This window comes from Maylandia zebra, linkage group LG8 (assembly GCF_041146795.1).
Source record: "Maylandia zebra isolate NMK-2024a linkage group LG8, Mzebra_GT3a, whole genome shotgun sequence".
Lineage (NCBI taxonomy): Eukaryota > Metazoa > Chordata > Actinopteri > Cichliformes > Cichlidae > Maylandia > Maylandia zebra.
In genome coordinates, this window is record NC_135174.1 from 30,629,259 (window position 1) to 30,649,972 (window position 20,714).

Here is a 20,714-nt window from a genome sequence, read left to right on the forward strand (position 1 = left end):
TTTATATTATAAGAATAAATAATTATTTCATTATAATGTTGTGTTTTGTAAAATATGTAGAACCTTAAACCAAAATTAAATTATATTATGATCATAGAATCATTTTATTTTTCTCTGATTTTCGTTCAAGTTTTTTTGTACTTTTTATTAATTTCCATGTAAATTGATTCAGTTTTATTTATTTTAACTGAATATATTTGAATTTGATTTTAAAGCGTTTTTCTTCGGATTGTTAAAAACAAGTTTACGGAAGTAGATGGGGTGAATCATCTCGCGTCGTCATCAAAGATTTGGGGGGGAAGGAAAACATCCGGAGTGAACCGGATGTAGAAGGATCCCGGTCACGTCGAGCACCGTACGCACGTGTGTCGGTGCTGTTTGAGGACTCAGGTTTGAGTTTTGTGTTTTTTCGGTGAAATGTTGAAACGTTTGAAAGTGTTGGAGAGCCTTTGAGGCTTTTTGGATTTGACGCGTATTTCCGGTCACAGCGAGTTAATCTGTGACCCGATAAAAGCGCCGCGTGTTAGTGCGGGCGGAATAAGTCTAAACTCTCTGTGAGCTGCATGTAATCTGGATCGTTGACCGAAAAGAGTGCTCAGAAAGCGAGGTAACGTATAAGTCTCGAGTTATTGTACATGCAGAATTTCATTCAGAAAACGGCAGATTTAACGTTTCCGCTCATGTCAGGACGCGCCCACCCATGTAAACGTTTCATTAAAATCTGTATTTTAACAGAAGGCGATCTGGCTTTAAAGTCGGCTGTGATCGAGTTTGTCAGTAAACAACTTAAATATGATTTTCTGGCTTTTAAATAAATAATTCCGGAGTTTTTGTGGCTTTGATGTTGAAGAGTTAAATGGTGTAGAAACTTTGTTACTAACGCGCAGCTGCAGAGGAACCACGTTTCCCTGATTATTAACGGGCTCATCTGTCCCTTAAAAATACTTTAGATTTAAGATTTTTTGTTTAAAAGACAATGTAGCCCTGTGTAAAAGTGAGCTTAACTTTCACTTCTTCAGTCACTCTGAAATTCGTGAGGAAAAAAGTTATTATTCAGTTGTTTGGTTTTAATAGTTGTCTTTGCACAGCTGCTGTTCAATATGCTATTTCTGCTAATCACGTTTACCGTAATATTGATCCAACATGTAAATTTCAAACCTGCTGTTTCTGTGTTTGTGTGTGACCCTTTTTCATCTGCTGTGTAATTTACATTCCAAACTCCCTTTAAAAATCTGCAGATTTAAGGTTTCCCCCTTTAAGACAAACACGGAGAAAAAGGAGGTGATGTTGATTATTTTTTATTAAAGATTCATGTAACTGTTTTCCTGCTGTTTAAATAAAGTTTTGTGCAGAGGCCTCATACTGACATCAGAATTTGGCTGTTTTTGTGTCTGTCAGATTCATCGTACATCATGACGTCGTTAGCTCACCAGCTGAAGAGGCTGGCGCTGCCTCAGAGCGATGCCAACCTGTTGACCCGCAGTGAGGTCGCCTCGCTCCTCTTTGACCCCAAAGAGGCAGCGTCCATGGACAGGAGCACCTTCTACGCCCTCGGTGAGTCCCGCCCTCCTCTTCCTCTTCTCCTGCTCCAGCCCGTTTCCTCCCTGACCTTCATCCTGTCTGTCCTCTTCCTCGTGCAGGATGCACCGGGCTGGAGGAGCTACTGGGAATCGAGCCGGCATTCCTGGAGTTTCAGAGCACCCTGTTCAGTCCCGCCTCGACGACCCTGGAGCGCAGCATCCAATCCAAGGAGGTCAACAAGAAGCTGGATGCCGGCATCTCGCTCTTCCTCACCCGCCTCTGCCCATACTTCCTTCTCAAACCGGCTCACAAGTGCATCGAGTGGCTCGTTCACCGGTAAGCCGCTGAGGCGTCGCAGCTCAGTTATACAGAAAATGACACTTTGTGTTTGAACAGTGACTCATTAGATAAATGAAAAACAAACCAAAGTCCATTCAGAAAACTTCTGATTTAAGATTTCACTGGAGCAAACAGTCCTTCAGGAAACGGCAGCTTTAAGGCGCTGACGCCTCATTAACACATTTATAGCAATGCTGACGATTATTTTTCGTATTTAATTAGTCAAACAGATGTTTAACTATATGAACCTTAAATGTGCACAGAAGCTCTCCTTCACACTCTGTTTCCTGTTTTATACTCGCGTGATGACTCCGTGTTTTCCCGTGTTCAGCTTCCACATCCAGCTGTACAATGCCGACAGCCTGCTCGCCTGCGCGCTGCCGTATCACGACACCAACGTGTTCGTCAGAGTCCTGCAGCTCCTGAAGATCAGCGACGCCACGAGTCGCTGGAACTGGCTGCGCGGCCTGCAGGTGGGTGACTCGCCTGAGCTGGAGCGCCTGTGAGGTCCGTCTGCTGATCAGAGTGACGTGAAATCGTTTTGTTTGTCGTTGTTTGTTCAGAAACCCGGCGTGCCGTTATCCAGAGGAACTCTCATCGCTCACTGCTACACTGACCTGAGCTTCATGGACTTCATCTGCAGCCTGGTGACCCGGTCCATCGAGGTGACCTCCCTGACCCCTCCTGTTACCTGTCGACGTCGCGGCGAGGCTCTCGGGACGCCTGCACAGTTACCTGCATTCACTGCTCTCCTTCTCCTCTGCAGGCGTATTCCGGACATTCGGGAAGTTGCTCCCAGCTCAGAGTCATCTTCTCTTTTTACGCCTGCACCATCGTCCCCGCCCTGGACGCCGTGGACAGAGTGTCCAACACCATCATCTCCAAGCTGCTGCCATACGTGCAGACGGTAACGTGCGCCATTATTCACATGACCCCGACCCGACAGGTGACGTGAGATTTAACCTCGCACATGTCGTTGCCTCCTCAGGGTCTGAAGTCGTCGCTTGCGGACTATAAAGCCGCCACCTACATGATCGTGTGCCAGCTGGCGGTGAAGGTGGTGATGGAGGCGAGCCTGGTGGACAGCCTCGCCGTGCACATCAGCAAGTCTCTGATCAAAGAGCCCGTCCTCGCCAAGGAGGGCGTGGGCTGCCTCATCGTGCTGCTGCAGAACCAGAAGGAGGGCGCCGTGGGGCCCAGGTAGGACAGACGCCGCCTGGTCGTGATGTTTCGGGCACGCTCTGTCCAGGCGTGACGTCCTCTCACCTGTCTGTTCCTTCTCGTGTGCTCAGAGCCGCCGGCCGTCTCTGCTCGATGGCGGCGCTGGTGCCGACGCTGCAGGTCATGGCGGCGGTTCACGACGTCAGCCCTCTGCTCCGCTACCTGCTGCCTCACCTGGTCCAAAGCGTGTTCATCAGCAGCTCAGGTGAGGCCTGCTGCATGTACGTCTAATGCTTTACAGCGCCGCAGGTGGAGTTGACCTGAGTTTGTGTCACAGGTGAGACGGACCGGCTCGCAGTGCTGGAGTCCATCCTGGAGTCCGTCCTGCTGACCAAAGACCTGGACCACACTGCGGCCCGGTAAGCCTCCTCTCAGCCGACCACGCAGCCAATCACCCGACACGTCTTCTCACTGCTGCCGTGTTTGTCCCGTAGGTTGCTGCTGGACGAGTATCTGAGTCAGAGCGAGCGCTCACCTGTAGAGCTGTCGGCCCTCGACCAGCGCCTGCTGCCTCTGGTGCGCCTGTTCGAGTCCAAGTACGTACGAGTAAATATTATATAGTTCCTGGTTCAGCACAGGTGTCGCAGAACCGTGTTCAGGTAAACGAGTCTGCACGCAAACAGCAGTGAAAACATGGCCGCCGGCCGCAGCTGTTCTGGGATACAGAGGGCGGAGCCGCGTTTAAGTTTTCTCCTCCATCAGGTACTGTGCAGCTCTGGACGGCGTCCTCGCAGGTCATGTGACCGACATCGGCAGCACGGCGCAGAAACGGCTCTTCCACCGGTTTCTGTCTTTGTCGCTGAGCAGCGGGAAACATCAGGTGAGCTACAAAACGGCGTCGCTCAGGTGAACTGTGGCGTCTTCGTCTCTCTGAGCTCACGGTCTTCCTTCTGCGTCGGCAGATTTTAGGCGACTCGGACACGTCGCTGCTGCTCAGCCTGAAACACCCTCAGCCGTCGGTCAGAGTCTCGGCCGTGGAGCGCCTGAAGGACCTTATCGCCGCTGGACAGGTAGACTTCCTGTTTAATCCTCTGTGTCTGTTTCATTCAGGTGAACTTTGACCTCTGAGGCAGGTGATTGTGTAGCTTTGGGGCGCCTCAGGGCTCTGCTCCGGGTCCTGAGCGGGCTGACATTTTTAACCACACATATTAAGGGTCGTGTTTCCTCTGAGCAGCAGCAGAGTCTGGATGACGACTTCCTGAAAGACGCCGTCACGGAGCGTTTGAAGGACGAATCGCCGGAGGTCGTAGCCGCCGCTCTCCAAGTCCTGGAGGTCAGTGAGACGATGGTTAACGGGTCTGATGGCGTTCTGCTTGATGGCGTTGTGGTTAATAGCGGTTTTCGTTGTGTTTCAGGTGGTGTTTGACGTTGTGGACCGCGAGGACGCCGTCTCGTGTCTGCTGTCTCTGCTGCACAGAGCCGATCTGCCGGAGGCTGAGCGATGGTCAGTGAAAGCTTATTTTCCCTGCTGTTAATGATGCCTTCATGAACCTCCTGTAAATCTGAGACTCCTTCCTCCAGGGTTCCCGTGCTGACAGAGGTGGTGCGTTTACTGTCCGACCCGCGGATGGGAAAGGGGCACGGCGAGCTGGTGACGAGGACGGGCTGGAGGCTGCTGCCGTTCCTGGTCGTCACCTCGACCCAGCTCGACCTCGCCCGCCGCATCGCCCGGTCCCCCCTCCTTGCCAATCACCCGCTCACCCTGAATTGGGCCCCAGGTAACAGACCCATTTCCTGTGGCGCTTTCACAATAAAAGCAGTTCTGTCCATCATTTCGTCAGTGTCTGAAACTTTTTGCATCACACAGAGCTCGATGACGTGACGAAGAGAAGCGTTGAGCCCGACTTTGTGGGTGTGGCCAACGAGCGGCTGGTCTCCACGCTGACAAAGAACCTGGCGAACATGGAGCACTTCTCCAGGCGCGACGCGGTGAGTTCAGACGCCTTTCCTCGTGTCGCTCACGTGAACGTTTTCAAGCATGAACGTGTCTGAGTCACGAGGCAGCCGTGCTGTTGGGACTACTTTCAGCAGCGGACTGATCTGTTGTGAGTCTGTCAGCTGATGGTTTCCGTGTGTGTCGCGCTCAGCTGGAGAACCTCGCCGTGCTGGTGGAGCAGCAGCGACGCTCCAGCCTCAGGGAGCGCGCGGCGTTCCTGGTGCTGACCCGGACGCTGCTGCTTGGTCTGGGCGAGCTGAGCGAGACGCAGCACCTGCTCACCGCTCAGAGGGTCTACGCGCTCCTGGAGCGCCCCCTGCTGGAGGTCGTGAGGAGCGACGCGTCACAGGTCGGTCGGCCTTTAACATCCATAAACACAAAGTTAAACAGAGCCCGCTTGCACTGAGGATCGTCGGCGACGTGTTTTGATGGATGGTGTTGGTTCTGAACAGGAAGCTGAGCGTCCCGTCTTCGTGCCTACCTCCTTCTCTGAGGCGGCGGCGCTCTACCTAAGCAGGTGTGCGCAGGGACAGCAGCCGGACGCAGAGTACGGCTTCGTCCTCGTCGCTCTGCTCCGAGACTTAATTTCCTGCCTCAAGTGTCACGACGCCTCCTTCAAAGGTAAAATCTCCCAGAGCAGGTGAGAGCTGAGGTAGAAGAGGGAACCGGTCAGCTGACTGGTCACATGATTGTCTTCCAGGGGCGGCGTGGTGGAACCCAGAGAAGCTCGACACAAACACCTGCTGTTACCTGGGTCTGATCTGCCGCCTGTTCAGCATAATCATGAGCGGCGCCGCCGAGGGAGCGACGGCTGACAGCTTCAGAGAGCTGATGAAGCTGCTCGTCCAGGTATGACATCATTTCCTGTGAGCAGACATGATGTTTCAGCATGATGGAGCGAGCCGCTAACCTGAGAAACCGTCACCTCAGGTCCACCTGCGCGAACCGAGCGTGCTCTTCAGGTTCCTGTGCATGCTGTGGGGATACACCAGTAACCATGGAGACCAGCTGGATGCGAAGGTGGGCGCCGTCCTGCAGACACGGGCACTGTATATGGGCGGAGCTCTGCTGAGCACCCAACCCGCCTCCAAGCTGAAGGAGCTGGCGGCCGCCAACTCACCAGGTGAGATTTACAAAAATAGAAAAAAGAAAAATGTAACAAATCTTTTAAAAAGGTCGATTCAGGTAAACAAACCTCAAACTAACGTTTTATGAAACGTCCGAAGTTTGGAAGACGCGCTGATGACGTACGAGGTTATTAAAACAAATGTGTGTGTGTGCGTGCGTGCGTGTGTGTGCGTGCGTGCGTGTGTGTGTGTGCGTGTCTGTGTGTCTGTGTGCGTGTGTCTGTGCGTGTGTCTGTGCGTGTGTCTGTGTCTGTGTGTGTGTGTGTCTGTGTGTGTGTGTGTCTGTGCGTGTGTCTGTGCGTGTGCGTGTGTGTCTGTGTGTGTGTCTGTGTCTGTGTGTGTCTGTGTCTGTGTGTGTGTGTGTCTGTGCGTGTGTCTGTGCGTGTGCGTGTGTGTCTGTGTGTGTGTCTGTGTCTGTGTGTGTCTGTGTCTGTGTGTGTGTGTGTCTGTGCGTGTGTCTGTGCGTGTGCGTGTGTCTGTGTGTGTGTCTGTGTCTGTGTCTGTGTGTGTCTGTGTCTGCGTGCGTGCGTGCGTGTGTGTGTGTGTGTGTGTGTGTCTGTGTGCGTGCGTGTGTGTGTGTGTGTCTGTGTGTGTGCGCGTGTGTGTGTCCGTGCGTGTGTGTCTGTGCGTGCGTGTGTGTGCGTGCGTGCGTGTGTGTGTGTGTGTGTGTGCACGTGTGTGCGTGTGTGTGCGTGCGTGTCTGTGTGCGTGCGTGTGTGTGTGTGTGTGCACGTGTGTGTGCGTGCGTGTCTGTGTGTGCGTGTGTGTGCGTGCGTGTGTCTGTGTTTGTGTGTGTGTGTGCACTTGTGTGTGTGTGCACGTGTGTGTGTGTGCGTGCGTGTCTGTGTGCGTGCGTGCCTGTGTGTCTGTGCGTGTGTGTGTGTGTCTGTGTGTGCGTGCGTGTGTGCGTGCGTGCGTGTGTGCGTGCGTGCGTGTGTCTGTGTGTGCGTGTGTGTGTGTGTCTGTGTGCGTGTGTGTCTGTGTCTGTGTGTGTGTGTGCGTGCGTGCGTGCGTGTGTCTGTGTCTGTGTGTGTGTGTGTCTGTGTCCCTCAGTCGTCCCGTCTCTGCTCTGCTGTCTCACGTCTCCTGTTCGGGAGGTCCGGAGGGCGGCGCTCAGCGTCCTGCAGAGCCTATCGGCAGCCAACACGTCCCCCTTCCAGCCAATCACAGAGAAGCTCCTGTCGACATCAGAGGAGATCGCCGCCGACCCGTCCTACCTCAGCACGGTGAGGACTCTGAAACAGCTGATTGGTTTAAATCTGGACTTCCTGTATTTGTTGTTCTGATTTCCTGTTTTGCCCGCAGGTTCTCGGCGTGCTGCACGATGAGTCATCATCCAGTAAAGCGAAGCCGCAGCAGAAGAAGCTGGCGGCGGCGATGCAGCTGCTGGTGAGGAGCATTCAGAGTCCGAGCTGCCCGTCATACATCGCCGCCGCCCTGCTGAGAGCGCTGAGCGAGGTCAACGGACAGGTGAGTGGGTGGGACCGCGTCTGAAACGGAGGATTCGCCGCTGACGTCTTTGTTTTAGAGCCGGACTCAGATTGGCGATCTTTGAAGCTGAACGGTTTCCATTTCCTGGTGTGTCGTGTTTGATGGCGGCGTTATCGTGAGCGCCGTGACGCACAGCCAGAGAGAAGCATTGTTGGTGCTGTTATCTAACCTCAGTCTGATCATGTTGTCCTCGTCTAAAGAGCCATGCTTTGTGTCTCCTTTGACCTCTTCGTCCTCCTCCTCCTCTCAGTCAGAGCTCTCCAGCCTGCTTCCTGTCCTCGATCGCCTCCTGGAGACTGGCCCCGACACGCCCGCCCTGCTGCAGGCCGAGGCGCAGCTCCTACAGCTGGTCCTGGGGAAGTACAACGAGGCGTCGGCGCCCCTGCTGGCCAAAGACCAGAACTGCCTGGACCTGTTCATCAGAGCTCTGAAGACCTCCACGCAGCAGCACGCTGGCATCCCGAGCTGCCAGATCATCGCTCTGGAGCAGGTCAGGAGGACAAATCCACCAATCGGGGGACGGGGACTAACCCTACCCGAGTGCACGCTCACAGTGATGCTGTCCATCTTTTATTCAGTCTTTACTTCAAACCCAGATTAAAGTCTGAGTGACGGGTGATGATTTAACGTGTTCAGACGTCTCTGCGTGTTCCTGCAGATCACAAAGCCCTTCTTCTCCGCCCTCGCGGACGAGGCGGTGCAGCAGAAGCTGCTATCGGCCATGTTTGACCTGCTGGTGGAGAGCAGGAGTCCGGCGGTGGCCAACACCATCAGCAGCGTCTTCAAAGCGGTGAGCCGAGATCGTCTGCTCAACATTTTTCTTTCTCGTGAAAGAAGAAAGATGGCTGATAGTGAAACGGTCGTTTGTTTGGGGATGAATCGCTGAACGTTTGACCTTTGCGTTCGCCTCAGGTCGTCGTTGACTGTCAGCTGCTGGCCAATGAGCTCGCTCCTCCAGAAAAACCCAAAGTCAGCGTGACGGTGCAGCAGACCCGGCGGAGCCGACTGTCGCAGAGGTATTTGCGCCCTGAAGCGTTCCTGAGGTCACGTGATCGGACCAGTTTCCCTTCAGACTGAAAACAACGAATCAAATTAATAGTTGTAGGCGGATCATTCTGTGCAACGCGACACGAAGATTTGCTCCTGTGCTTATTTACTGATTTTGATGACGATCTGCTTGAAAACAATGTTGTAGTTCAGGGTTGACTCTGATGGTGGCGCTGTTGTCTCGTTTCTCGTCCTTCCATTTTAATGATGTAATTATTGAACTGAAGTTGATAGAAATGAGTTAAACCGGCTGACGTCAGCTGTTTACCGCCCGTGCAGCCTGCGGGCCCCGATCTGCACTTTCACCCTGTAACAGGTCTGATTTCCTTCTGATAGTTTCAGGACGAATCCCGACAACATTTCAGCTTTTAGTTGAGCCACAATTTTCCAGAAGCAGCCTCAGTCTGAAAGCGTGGCGCGTCCACGATGAGTGATCGGTGTGAACCGCTGCGTGTGTTCAGGAAACCTCAGGAGAGCAGCGGTGCGGCTCCAGAGGGGGGCGCTGTGTCGTGGCGGAGAGTCACTCTGATCCTGGAGCTGCTGCAGCACAAGAAGAAAGTGAAGAGAGCCCAGGTGTTGGTGCCGGTTCTGTTCTCGCTGCTCGCCAGGTAACATGACAGGAAACGCCACATCCTACAGTTTCTCATGTTTTGTCATTTCATCTAAACTGAAAGAAGAATGAAGGCTGTAGTAAAGTCCTCATTAGGACTTCGTGTGGATTTGATCCGTGTTTGGAGTCGTGTGGAAGTGGAAGCAGGATTTTGACTCCGGGATGCAGAGAGGTCCAATCTGAAAGTGGAGCTTCTGGAGTTTTTTCTTCTTCTGTTTGTTTATTTAAGACAGGAGTAACAAAAAGATGAAAAATCGATCGATAGAATTTTATTTCAAACATGGAAATGCAACTGAAGTAACAAAAGAAAAACAAACACTTGAGTAATAATAACTCCGTCTGTCGTCAGGAGCATGGAGCCGTGCTCCGATGAGAACGCCAACACGGAGTACACCAAGCAGCTGCTGCTCAGCTGCCTGCTCAACATCTGCCACAAACTGGCTGCAGGTGGAGGAGCTGTGGCTGCAGGTGGGTGTCAGAGGAGGATGATGAAGGTGTGTGTGTGTGTGTTTGTTGCCTCACTGCGCTCTCCTCGCTCTGTGCAGACGTCCTGGATGAAGACAAGTTCAGCGTGGAGCTGGTGGTTCAGTGCATCCGAACGTCCGACGTGCCGCAGACTCACCACCACGCCCTGCTGCTGCTGGGCACCGCCGCCGCCATCTTCCCCGTGAGAGCTCCACCTCCTCTTCTGTCTGTCCACTACCACCTTCGCTCTTCCTCCTCCGTCTCTGTTTGCAGCTGAGAGTTTTATGTCACTGATACAAAGAGCGGTCTAAGTCCCGCCCCCTGAGACTGAAGCTCCTCTGCACGTCTGTGATGACATCATGGCGGCAGAAGTGTTTGTTTAAATCAGGGGCAACCTGTCTGATGATGAGTGCATCTAAACGTTCCTCAGAAGCCAGTGTGCCGTATGATGCATTGGCATTAAATGTAATAACGCTCTATATGAACAGTTACACACGTTATAGGATCATATTTGTTCACAGATGTTTGCAGCTGTCAGCGAATAGTTATCAGATAGTTTGAAACAAAAAAGACTTTTTATCCACAACAGCAAATGCAAATGCTATTTATGGTCTCCTCACAACAATGATAGGAAAAATAAACGGGGCCAATATGGCATGTTTGTTAACACAGAGACACACATGTTACTGTGATCTCTGGGCTCCCACTCAGAGACACAGGTCTCCCAGTGTCCAGCATTCAGAGGCTGCCTGAGGACTCATGTGGGAGAAAACCTGCTCACACAGACATGTGGAGCCAAACACTGTCAGTAAGGCCTCTGCAATGTCCTGAAGAGTTAAACTTGTCAGGTAGTGACGTCCAGCAGGTGAACATGCAGCTCCATGAACACGCACAGCTGTGGGTTCCAGCTGCCCTCCTCTCCCTGTTAATGCCCTACCCGCCCCCCCGGCAACACTTTGCTAGACCCGCCCCTGCACAGTTACCAGCTGTCAGCTACACAGAAAAGGATCCTGGTGTTATTTGTCTCTCAGAAACAGTTCATAACTTCAACTCATCCATGTCACCTAAAAGGTAAACCTGTTTCTCCATCACAGCTCTGATGGTTCAGTAAGGACATCTCCTGGTTTCATCTTCATGTTTCCCTCTCACCACATATCCAAACCAACATCATGACCAGCAGCTTTACAGCTGTGGCTCCAGCAAACATCAGCTGATACTAGAAATTAATATTAAATACATTCTAACAACAGCTGATCAAGCTTAAACGTGCTGCTGTTGTTTAGCGCGACATCTGCTGGTTTCCTCTTTCTGGCGCAAAGTGGACGATAAACAAACAAGAGAGCCGATCAGCTGATCACTGATCAGTTTCATGATTGAAGTAGCAACAGGAGAGGGAGGGGGAGAATGAGAGGAGAAGAGGCACGGTTGGCAGCTACTAACTAACCTTATGAATAAAATAAAGCTCACTATCAGTAACATCATAGCACCACCCAGCTGTATAGAAACTCCGTCATGCTAGCTAGTAGCAGTACGAGTTATTGTAACTGACTGTAAAAAGTCAGCACAACGAAAATAAACTAAACTTGGTTCATATCTGACCCAGATAGACTGCAGCTCATAACTTCTTACCTGAAGTTCAGTTCACCGCCTCGGGTCTCTGCTCCTCCTGCCTCCCCTCCCTTCATCCACCTGCTGGCCTCTGTGGAAGCTCCGCCACAGCCACCACCAAACAGCTGAGTTATTTTTACACATCTGCCAGCATCTGGCCAATCCACCACCTTTAATACCGTTGCAAAAAAAAAAAATCATCGGCCCATAAAAGCGAAAAATCACGCCCGGTATGTCCGATGGCCAGTCCCGCTATGTCGTGCCATCAGTTAACCCTTCGCGTGCCTGGTTTAAACAAACGAAAAAATATTGATGTCCTGATGGATATGGAGGACCAATGTAGCCAACATTTTAAACAAATATTAGACTATTGTTTCTTATTTTTTTTTATTTTTACTTTTAATTATAATTTAATGAACCCAAAGAAGGAAACACGAGAAGCAGTTAGTGATGCAGTTACAGCAACTGATACAAATAAAAGAAATAAAGCAGTAATTTTGATTTTTGGTACGTTTAGTATCAGGTTTGTTTTAGAAGAGAAGAATTAAAGGAAAGAAATTAATCAATAATAAATAAATATGGGAATTAAAATAAACAACATTTATTTAATAGCAAGAAAACAAACGCGTTCATGTTCCTCCTGCAGGAGAAAGTCCTCCACAACATCATGCCCATCTTCACCTTCATGGGCGCCAGCATCATGCGGCTGGACGACACCTACAGCTTCAGAGTCATCGACAAGACGGTGCAGATGGTCATACCTGCTCTGATCCAGGTGAGGCGGCGACGGAGCCGACAAACATGCCCGTTATACACGAGTGGCGTGGCAATAACTCTTCCTCGCTCCTCCAACAGGCCCAGCAGCTTTCTGATGGAAGTTCCGCCTCTCACGTGATGGCTGTGGTGACGAAGATCATGCACGTGTTTGCTGACGCGCTCCCCCACGTGCCCGAGCACCGGCGGCTGCCAATCCTGTTTCAGCTGGTGACCACGCTGGGTCCCGCCCGTTTCCTCTGGGTCCTAATGCTGCTCCTGTTCAAGCTGCACGCCACACAGAGCGCCGGCTCCACCAGCGAGAAGGTAACAATCGCCTGCTTCTGTTTCTTCGGAGTTTAGCGCGTCGTTTCGTGTCTCTGCGTGTTTAACGTAGTTTATTTTGTGTTTTCGTGAGCAGGATGCGGCGCTGGAGCGATACGTCGACTTCTGGATTTCTCTGTGCTGTCAGTTTGACATCAGCGATCAGCTGACCTCGCTCATCAACATCCTGAACTTCCTGCTGCAGCTGCCAGACGACAAAGAGGATGGTAAAACAAAACGAAAGTTTTACATCATTAATAACATAATCATGTTTTGTATGGAGGACTGTAAGTGCCAAATCGAAAGAAAAAAGTGATAACAATTGTATTTTTAAAATGTGAAACTGACTCCTTTCAGAATTATTTCCTTTGTTATGATTCGTCTATCAGTTTACTTCATTTACATTTTAATTAATATTAATGAGAATCCCTTACTATCACAATACGCTCCGAGTGTTTCATTTGGCAGATTTTTACTGTTACAGATGAAACACCCAGGAGCCAATCATCTGTCTTTCATTAAAGTAATAGATTAAAAATACAATGTTTAAAATAATGAACATCAAGGTAAATTAAAATATTTGCTGCTTTTATTTCTGACTCAAATTTTAGACATTTATTTTAAATTTAAGAAGAGAGGATGATATAAACGAATAACTATAAATAAAGTAAAATACTGGACTTGAAGAAACAGGTAAATTATTAAGAAAGGAAACAGAAATGTTACCACAAAGAACAATGGCTATGAAAACATGTATATAAAAGTAAATATGGTTAAAAAAAAATAACAATTTGAATTTCTTTCATTTAAAATTTAGGAAATTGAATTTAAATTGAAACATAAATAAACTAATTTGTATAAAGTACATGAGTTAATCCAAATTGAATAAATATTTGATATTTAGAATGAATGACTCTATATAGTCATTAATTCTATATATAGAGTTTTGGCGTGTTTGGCCCTCCGTAGTCTGATGGACTTCTGGGTTTGTCTTGTGTAGCTCCAGTGAAACGGCCCGCCGCCCGGCGAGGAGCGAAGAAGGAGGAGGAAAAGGTGGAGGAGCTGATCTTCAGCGTGGATGCTCACGGCGGCAAAGAGCTGCGACACTTCAAGTTCCTCTCCGTGTCATTCGCGGCTCAGCTGCTCGGCTCAGCGAGCTTCATCGGGAAGGTGGGCGACTGAAGGTCAGGCGGTAAGGAGCGCGCTCAGTGCGACAACAATAAACGTTTGATTTTGTTTCAGGTCGCGGACAACGACGATGACATAGACGCATCTCTACAGCCACTGCAGCAGAGGTGAGTGATGCTGTGATGTCACGTTGTTATGTGAGCGTTTGGTGGCGTTGAAGGTGATGTCATGTTCGTGTTTCAGGCTGCTGGAGGACATCCTGCGCTACATCCACAGCATCGCTCGCTGTGTGGAGGAGAACGCCGACAAACCCACCGCCAAGTTCTGGCGAGTTCTGCTGAATAAAGCCTACGACGTACTGGACAAGGTTTGAATCCAGTTTTATTTAAACTCTTCTCGTTAACATTAACAGCAGGTCCTCCACCGTTAACCTCAGTTTCTTCTCCTGCTGCTGGAGTGAAAGCCGCCCTGCAGAGGCGCTCTAACCTGCTCACCTTTGTTCAGGTGAACGCGCTGCTGCCCACGGACACCTTCATCACGGTGATGAGGGGCCTGATGGGAAACGAGCTGGCATCGGTCAGGAGGAAGGCCATGGACCTGCTCAACAACAAACTGCAGCACAGAACACAGTGGGATGCACAGCAGGTAACAGGAAGTCATGTCAGAGTTCTCCGCAGAGCGTGTTTTGGGTATGAAACGATGACATCAACTTCCTGTCTGCCCTCAGGTTACCGTGCTCCTCCAGCTGATCGGCGACCTGCTGAACATTGTGGGCAAAGATCACAGGAAGGTCGTGGACGGAGCGGAGCAGGCCATCAACCGCCAGACGGCGCTCTTCAGCCTCAAGCTGCTCTGTCGCAGTTTTGGGTCCGACCACCATGAGACGTTCGTGCCCGTGCTGTTGCAAACCGTGGAGCTCGTCGCGGCGGCAGAGGAGGAGAAGAACGTGATGGGCAGCGCTCTGCTCTGCATCGCCGAGGTGGTCAGCACACTGAAGGCCCTCGCCATCCCGCAGTTACCCAGGTCTGTCATGCCCGTCCTTCACCCTCACACGACAAGGTGGGGAAGCCGCCCTCCAGTCAGCTGACGCGTGTTTGTTTCCGCAGGTTGATGCCAGCCATACTGCACGCGCTCCAAAACAGGAAGGAGCTTCTGACCAACGAGATCTACCTGCTGAGCGCCGTCACTGCCCTGCAGCGGGTCACAGAGACGCTGCCACACTTCATCAGCCCATACCTGCACGACGCCACCTTACAGGTAACGCCGCCCCGCGAGCACTGCATCAGAAAAACAAAACAAAGGTTATAAAGGATTGCGGTGGAGCTGTGCTTTGATTGGATCGTGCTGTGCGCTCTTCCTAGCGCTTCGTTTTTTTTCATCTGAAATGGTACGGCTCGATGTCGCTGCTGCTTTGAGGAGACGTGCTGATTGGTCCCAGCTCACCTGGAGTGTGACGCGAGTGTCACAGGGATTCTATTATTCGTTATTCCTCTTCGTTCTTGCAGGTGTGTCGGCTGACCCGGCTGATGGAGACTTCGTCCTCCTCCTCCTCCTCCGCCCAGCTCTCCATCCGTCTCGCCTCTCTGAGGAGCACCCTTGCCACCAAACTGCCCCCCAGGGTCCTACTGCCCACCATTAGCAGGTGCTACAACACTATGGTGGTCGATAAGAAGGTGAGAGTCGAGCTTCAGGTGTGTTTACTGTTTTCTACTGAAGGAGTAAAGTTCAAAGTTTGTGTGTGCGCCTTGGCTTAAAGTTTTCCAGAATGATCCAAAGACACTTGCTCTGATTATTGGAGTCAGTCGTTTAAAATGGCTCCACGAGAACAAATCAAACATCCACCGAAATGTGGAATCAGGGACTTAAAATCCCAAATTCTCACGCTGAGCTTCGTTAAATGTCTAAAATCAAACAGCAGCAGTAATATCCTGTAATTTAATGTTTTCGTGCTTCAAGCCAGAAAAAACGTTAAAAGTAGAAATCAGCGCTAAACGGTCATCGGCGTCAAATCCCGCTCTGAGGTTCCCGCTCTGAGGTTCCCGCTCTGAGGTTCCCGCTCTGAGGTTCCCGCTCTGAGGTTCCCGGTGGTTTTCAGCTGTTAACGTCTCGTTGTCGTTTCCCCGCAGAGTCAGCTGGGGGCGCTGCTGAGCATCCTGAAGGAGCACATCGCTCACATGGAGAAAGACCAGCTCAGCTTCCACCAATCAGAGCTCACCACCTTCTTCCTCACCGCACTCGACTTCCGCTCCGAGCATTGCCAGGTCCGCTCAGCTGGTGATTGAGTAGATGTACTTAGATTACTTTACCTTTCTCACGCGTCTCTTTTGTCTTCAGGGCGATCTGGAGAAGACGGCGCAGGTCGAGGGCTGCGTGATCGACTGCCTGATCGCCATGGTGATGAAGCTGTCAGAGGTCACATTCAGGCCGCTCTTCTTCAAGGTAACGCCGCCGTGCCTAGGATTCAGCCGCCGCCCCAGTTTCCCGCCGTGTGGCGATAACTGTGTATCTGTGCGTCTGTCCCGCAGCTCTTCGACTGGAGCAAATCGGAGCGTAAAGATCGTCTGCTGACTTTCTACCGGCTGTCCGACCGCATCGCCGACCGCCTCAAAGGACTCTTCGTGCTGTTCGCAGGAAACCTGGTGAAACCATTCGCAGACCTGCTGACACAAACCAACAGCACAGGTCTGACCTCATCCACAACTTTTCTCTTTTTATAGATTTTCAACTGTAAATTGTTACATTTATCTAAATGTTAATATTTAAAGCAGCTGTTTCCCAGCTGTCCAAGCTTGACGGTGCTTTTGCTTCTTGCAGAGTCGCTGCTCTTCGACTCCGAGGACGATGGCGAGGAGAAGAGCTGCCTGCTGCTGCAGTACGTCCTCGACTGCCTCCACAAGACCTTCCTGTACGACTCGCAGCGTTTCCTGAGCCGCGAGCGAGGCGACGCCCTGCTGAGCCCGCTCGTAGACCAGGTGAGGTGCAGACACTTCAGAGGGTGTAATATTTCTCCAAAACTGCATGACTCCACCCGCTGGGCGTGGTTTCATTGGTGACATTGAACTTGAATGGTTTCTGTGTTTGTGTCCAGCTGGAGAATCGAGTCGGTGGCGAGCAGCGATACCAGCAGCGCGTCACCCAGCACCTGGTGCCCTGCGTCGGGCAGTTTGCTGTGGCGATGGGCAACGACTCGCAGTGGAAGACCCTCAACTATCAGATCCTCCTGAAGACCAGGCACTCTGACACCAAGGTAAGGCCACCTGCACAGCTGACCGGCTCCCCTGAGCCCCGAGCGACGCCTGGAAGGCGCAGAGAAGTCGGTCAAGCTTCACTCTGACGCTGTCTGATCTCAGCCAGGCAGAGTTAATTAATGGTAATACAAAGAGTTTTAAATTAGACTCTGTGTTGGTGTTAGTTATTGACTCAGCAGCTTCCTCCTCCTCCTCCACAGGTGCGTTTCTCCTCTCTGCTGATGCTCATGGAGGTGGCGTCCAAACTGAAGGAGAACTACATGGTGCTGCTGCCGGAGACCATCCCCTTCCTGGCTGAGCTCATGGAGGGTGAGGCGCACACACAGACACCGCTCATATTAACTGTTGGCTCTAAGATGTAATGTAGCTGTCGGCCACAAGAGGGCAGCACATCTCTGACAAGAGAAAACCTCTAGATCCAGATGTTTCAGAATAAAAGCATGACAGATGAAACGTATTTTCACCATCATGGAGAAATATCAGTAAAGGTTCAGATAAAATACGACATCAGAGATGATAAGATGCAAACAGAATGCAGTAAAATATCACATTCGTGTTTCAGTGGAGCTTCGCTCCACCTGTGAGGCCAGGTAACGGCGTAGGCTCAAACCTGCCGTTTGTTTTGCAGACGAGTGTGAAGAGGTGGAGCTGCAGGTCCAGAAGGTGATCCAGGAGATGGAGAACATCCTGGGAGAGCCACTGCAGAGCTACTTCTAACACGCACGCTGGTGTGAAGCTTCAGCACAAACATAAATATTCTGATGTTTTTGATGTAAGAAGTAATAAACATTTGTGTCAAATCTGCTTTTTATTTACTCTGAACCTGTTTAAAGAAGGTGACATGAGTCACGCGTGGACACTGATCGCAAATCATTCCTGCTGGGCAGCGGCATCTATGGAAGCCTGCTGATGCCAACTGAATGAAACAGCTGACAGCCGTCATCAGTAACACCACTTTAAGGTTACCATGGTGATGATGTTTCAACAGGTGTCCACCTGCTTTAAAAATCACGAGTGTCCCAGATGTTTGTCCACAGCTCTGTGGTTTCCAGGTGTTACAGATGTGTCGGTGAAGCGAGGTAAAAAGAAACGCAGCGTTTCTGCTCAAACTCCTGGGTCAAGTTTAAAGGCCGGCTTGAGGACACTCATCTCACTCAGACGATTCTGGATCATAAAGGTTGGATCTGCTGGTTTTGGGGAGACCGCACTGGAAGGAAAGAGTTTTCCTGTGAACACTGTGGCTCTCTGACCATTTAACCCTGTCATGCATGAATTGTGACAAACTCAATCAGGATTCTTAAGTGTTTTTATTCATCTTTTCCTGCCTGTAGTTGAATAAAAACACTTAAGAATCCTGATGTTATTTATTTTTATTCATCTTCAGGAAGGAAAAGATGAATAAAAATACTTAAGAGTTAAATAACAGTAATTACAACGAAACACAACATACAGCTGTAGTAACAATAAACGTCCAGTGGGTGGCAGAGTGGAGTGACCCATCAGTGTCCAATGCAGTGGTTTATGTGCAGGTATACCATCAACACTGACACAAATGCAAGCAAACACCAGAACCTCTCGCTATAAGAACAGTTTCTTCCCCTCTGCTGTTGGACACATGAACAATAACCGTATGACTGTTCCCACCACTAACACATGACCCTACGCTGTGTTCACATGTTTGCACTGATCACCACCTGCACTCATGTATATATCATGTATATCATATATCATCATCTATCTACTTAGCACTTTTAATTCTTATTCTCATTTTAATTTTCATGTCTATTTAAGCTTAATTTATAACAGTATGTTTGCACTGAAGCACCGCAGCAATTTCCTAATGTTGTAAACCCGCTCAACATTTGGCAATAAAACCTTTCTGATTCTGAAACAGCAGCTGTGACTGTAGGGACCACTATGGTGAAAGGGTCAAATGGATCGGGGCGATCGTGGCTCAAGAGTTAGCAGCTCGTCTTGTAACCGGAAGGTTGCCGGTTCGAGCCCCGGCTCGGACAGTCTTGGTCCTTGTGTCCTTGGGCAAGACATTTCACCTTCCACCTACTGGTGTTGGCCAGAGGGGCCGATGATGCGATATGGCAGCCTCGCCTCAGTCAGTCTGCCCCAGCGCAGCTGTGGCTACACCTGTAGCTACACCTGTGGCTGCCTCCACCAGTGTGTGAATGAATAGTGGTATTGTAATTTTTCATTTTTAATTAAAACCCAGCCAGGATGCACGCCCCTCCCCTCCCTGCTTCCACTGGAGGTTTCTTCCTGTTCAAAGGGACTTTGTCCTTCCCACTGTCACCCAGTGTTTGCTCATAGTGGTCGTCTGACCGTTGAGGTTTTCGCTGTATTATTAGGTGTCTTTATCTTACAGTAAAAAGCACCTTTAGGTGAATTCTGAAGGTGCTAGAATAACAGATAACCAGCTGGTAAAAGAAAACACACGTATAACAGCGTGGTGTGGTTGAGTTTATAACATCAGGTCAGACTCTCCGTGACTTTAACATCCGCTGTTAACGCAGTTCTACAAAGTTTCTTCCTGGAACTGCAGATGTAGGACGAGTGCCGGAAATAGTTTTGTACTTCGGAGAATCCTGACTCACACCAACGACGTTAAGTTCTTAGAGAACAAAGACACTGTTTGCAGTTCTTCAAAACACAGTGTGTTTTCAGGTGAGTTCACCTGCATCCAGCGCTGAGCCCACGTGTTTGTACGACACTTCAAAGGTCATCAGTTTGACTTTCATGTTTTGTTTTTTTACCTTTTTAGCTTCTGACTGCATCTGAAAACTGAATTTTTAAATCATAATTTAAAAAATTATTTTTGAATCCTAATGTTTTCGGTGTGTGTTATCAAAGGTTTACACAATCAGTCGTCACTTTAACTGACTCGTTTAAGTGTTTTACTCAGTTTGGGACAGATTTTCAGATAAACTCCATCATTCATGTTAGATTGGTAAAAAGGATCTGCAGAGTGAGCTGTGAGCTTTCTCTTTGTGAGGCCACAGGAAAGTACAGCTATGAATCAACCATCATAGCCAGCTAGCTGTAAGTTAACTAGCGAGTTTGCTAATGTAACACAGTGGATATGCTAACATTAAAACCAACCACTGAAGGATTTGTACATCTTTAATACTTTCTGGGTATTACAGAGCGTTATTGTAGTTAACTGAACTGAAAGTGGGCTGAACAAATATTCTAGTTAACACAAACACTAAATTTCATGTAAGTGCCTGTTATAAACTTATTACCACTGATTAGATTGGCATTGTGACCCATACAGCTCACTGACATATTGCTGATGTATATCTGCTGTAGTGCGAGGCACCATGTAGCAGAGACGTGTGGTTACTCATCAATAAGATGTCGTTTTGCTGTCACAGTTCTGACTACCTGTAACCTTCCTCATAGACGCAGCGAATCCCACTCAGAGGGGGATTCGTTTATGCTACCCAGGTAGAGTCGCACAAAGAGAGAAAGCTTCAGTGAAGCGGAGGCTGGCGACGTTGTCCCAACCTCTTGCAGAGTGAGCAAACTACATTAACGCCAGCAAATCCCTCTGAGCAGGTCGCGCAGAGTTGGAAAGTCAAAGATAAGCTGCGTAAAAACGACTTTATACCAATGAGCAAACATGGTTCCACTACGTTGGTGCTACCTTCAGCCACACAGCACATATATTTCAGTGATACGTCGCTGCACCATGCTGGATGAAGCACAATTTACTGACTACATTCCTCTGAAACGCTGAAGTCGAGGGACGGAGCGTGCTGTCTGGATTTATGGCTTTATTATAAAGTTAACCTGAAACTGGGCTGAAACATATTTTAGGTAACTGTAAACTTAATATCGCTGCCACACATCACTCACTAATATCACCCACCGCACTCAAACAA

At 49.8% G+C, this 20,714-nt stretch overlaps 1 protein-coding gene across 5 annotated transcripts; it reads left to right on the forward strand.

Moving 5' to 3' along the window:
- The first annotated feature begins 275 nt into the window (after positions 1-275).
- On the forward strand, positions 276-17,988 carry heatr1 (HEAT repeat containing 1). 5 transcript variants are annotated; one of them, XM_076887805.1, is made up of 47 exons: positions 277-390; positions 1,239-1,281; positions 1,399-1,554; positions 1,641-1,857; positions 2,192-2,333; positions 2,424-2,525; positions 2,627-2,767; positions 2,849-3,060; positions 3,153-3,286; positions 3,359-3,440; positions 3,516-3,617; positions 3,784-3,901; positions 3,984-4,091; positions 4,256-4,354; positions 4,437-4,525; positions 4,603-4,799; positions 4,889-5,010; positions 5,169-5,366; positions 5,470-5,638; positions 5,718-5,866; positions 5,948-6,140; positions 7,198-7,370; positions 7,450-7,614; positions 7,886-8,125; positions 8,294-8,425; positions 8,548-8,651; positions 9,144-9,290; positions 9,642-9,760; positions 9,838-9,959; positions 12,012-12,140; positions 12,221-12,445; positions 12,540-12,669; positions 13,443-13,612; positions 13,685-13,737; positions 13,814-13,937; positions 14,075-14,215; positions 14,298-14,593; positions 14,677-14,827; positions 15,076-15,243; positions 15,697-15,831; positions 15,905-16,009; positions 16,096-16,252; positions 16,385-16,542; positions 16,659-16,817; positions 17,019-17,127; positions 17,447-17,546; positions 17,652-17,988. In XM_076887805.1, the coding sequence occupies exons 3-46, from the start codon at positions 1,413-1,415 to the stop codon at positions 17,533-17,535; spliced, it is 6,417 nt and encodes a 2,138-aa protein (XP_076743920.1). In that variant the 5' UTR covers positions 277-390; positions 1,239-1,281; positions 1,399-1,412; the 3' UTR covers positions 17,536-17,546; positions 17,652-17,988. The 5 variants fall into 5 exon arrangements, with proteins under 5 accessions (XP_004565321.3, XP_076743920.1, XP_004565319.3 ...); XM_004565262.4 differs by lacking the exon at positions 17,652-17,988 and having other exon boundaries at positions 17,447-17,622; XM_004565261.5 differs by lacking the exons at positions 277-390; positions 17,652-17,988 and adding an exon at positions 403-607 and having other exon boundaries at positions 17,447-17,622.
- Positions 17,989-20,714: the final 2,726 nt, after the last annotated feature.

What these genes read in the sequence shown, in the direction of transcription:
- heatr1 (XM_004565264.6), top strand. Translation starts at nt 1,413, where the DNA reads ATGACGTCGTTAGCTCACCAGCTGAAGAGGCTGGCGCTGCCTCAGAGC. An exon ending in GGCGGCCGCCAACTCACCAG is followed by an intron (nt 6,141 to 7,197) that starts GTGAGATTTACA and finishes TGTGTCCCTCAG; the next exon opens with TCGTCCCGTCTCTGCTCTGC. An exon ending in CCGGCTCCACCAGCGAGAAG is followed by an intron (nt 12,446 to 12,539) that starts GTAACAATCGCC and finishes TTTCGTGAGCAG; the next exon opens with GATGCGGCGCTGGAGCGATA.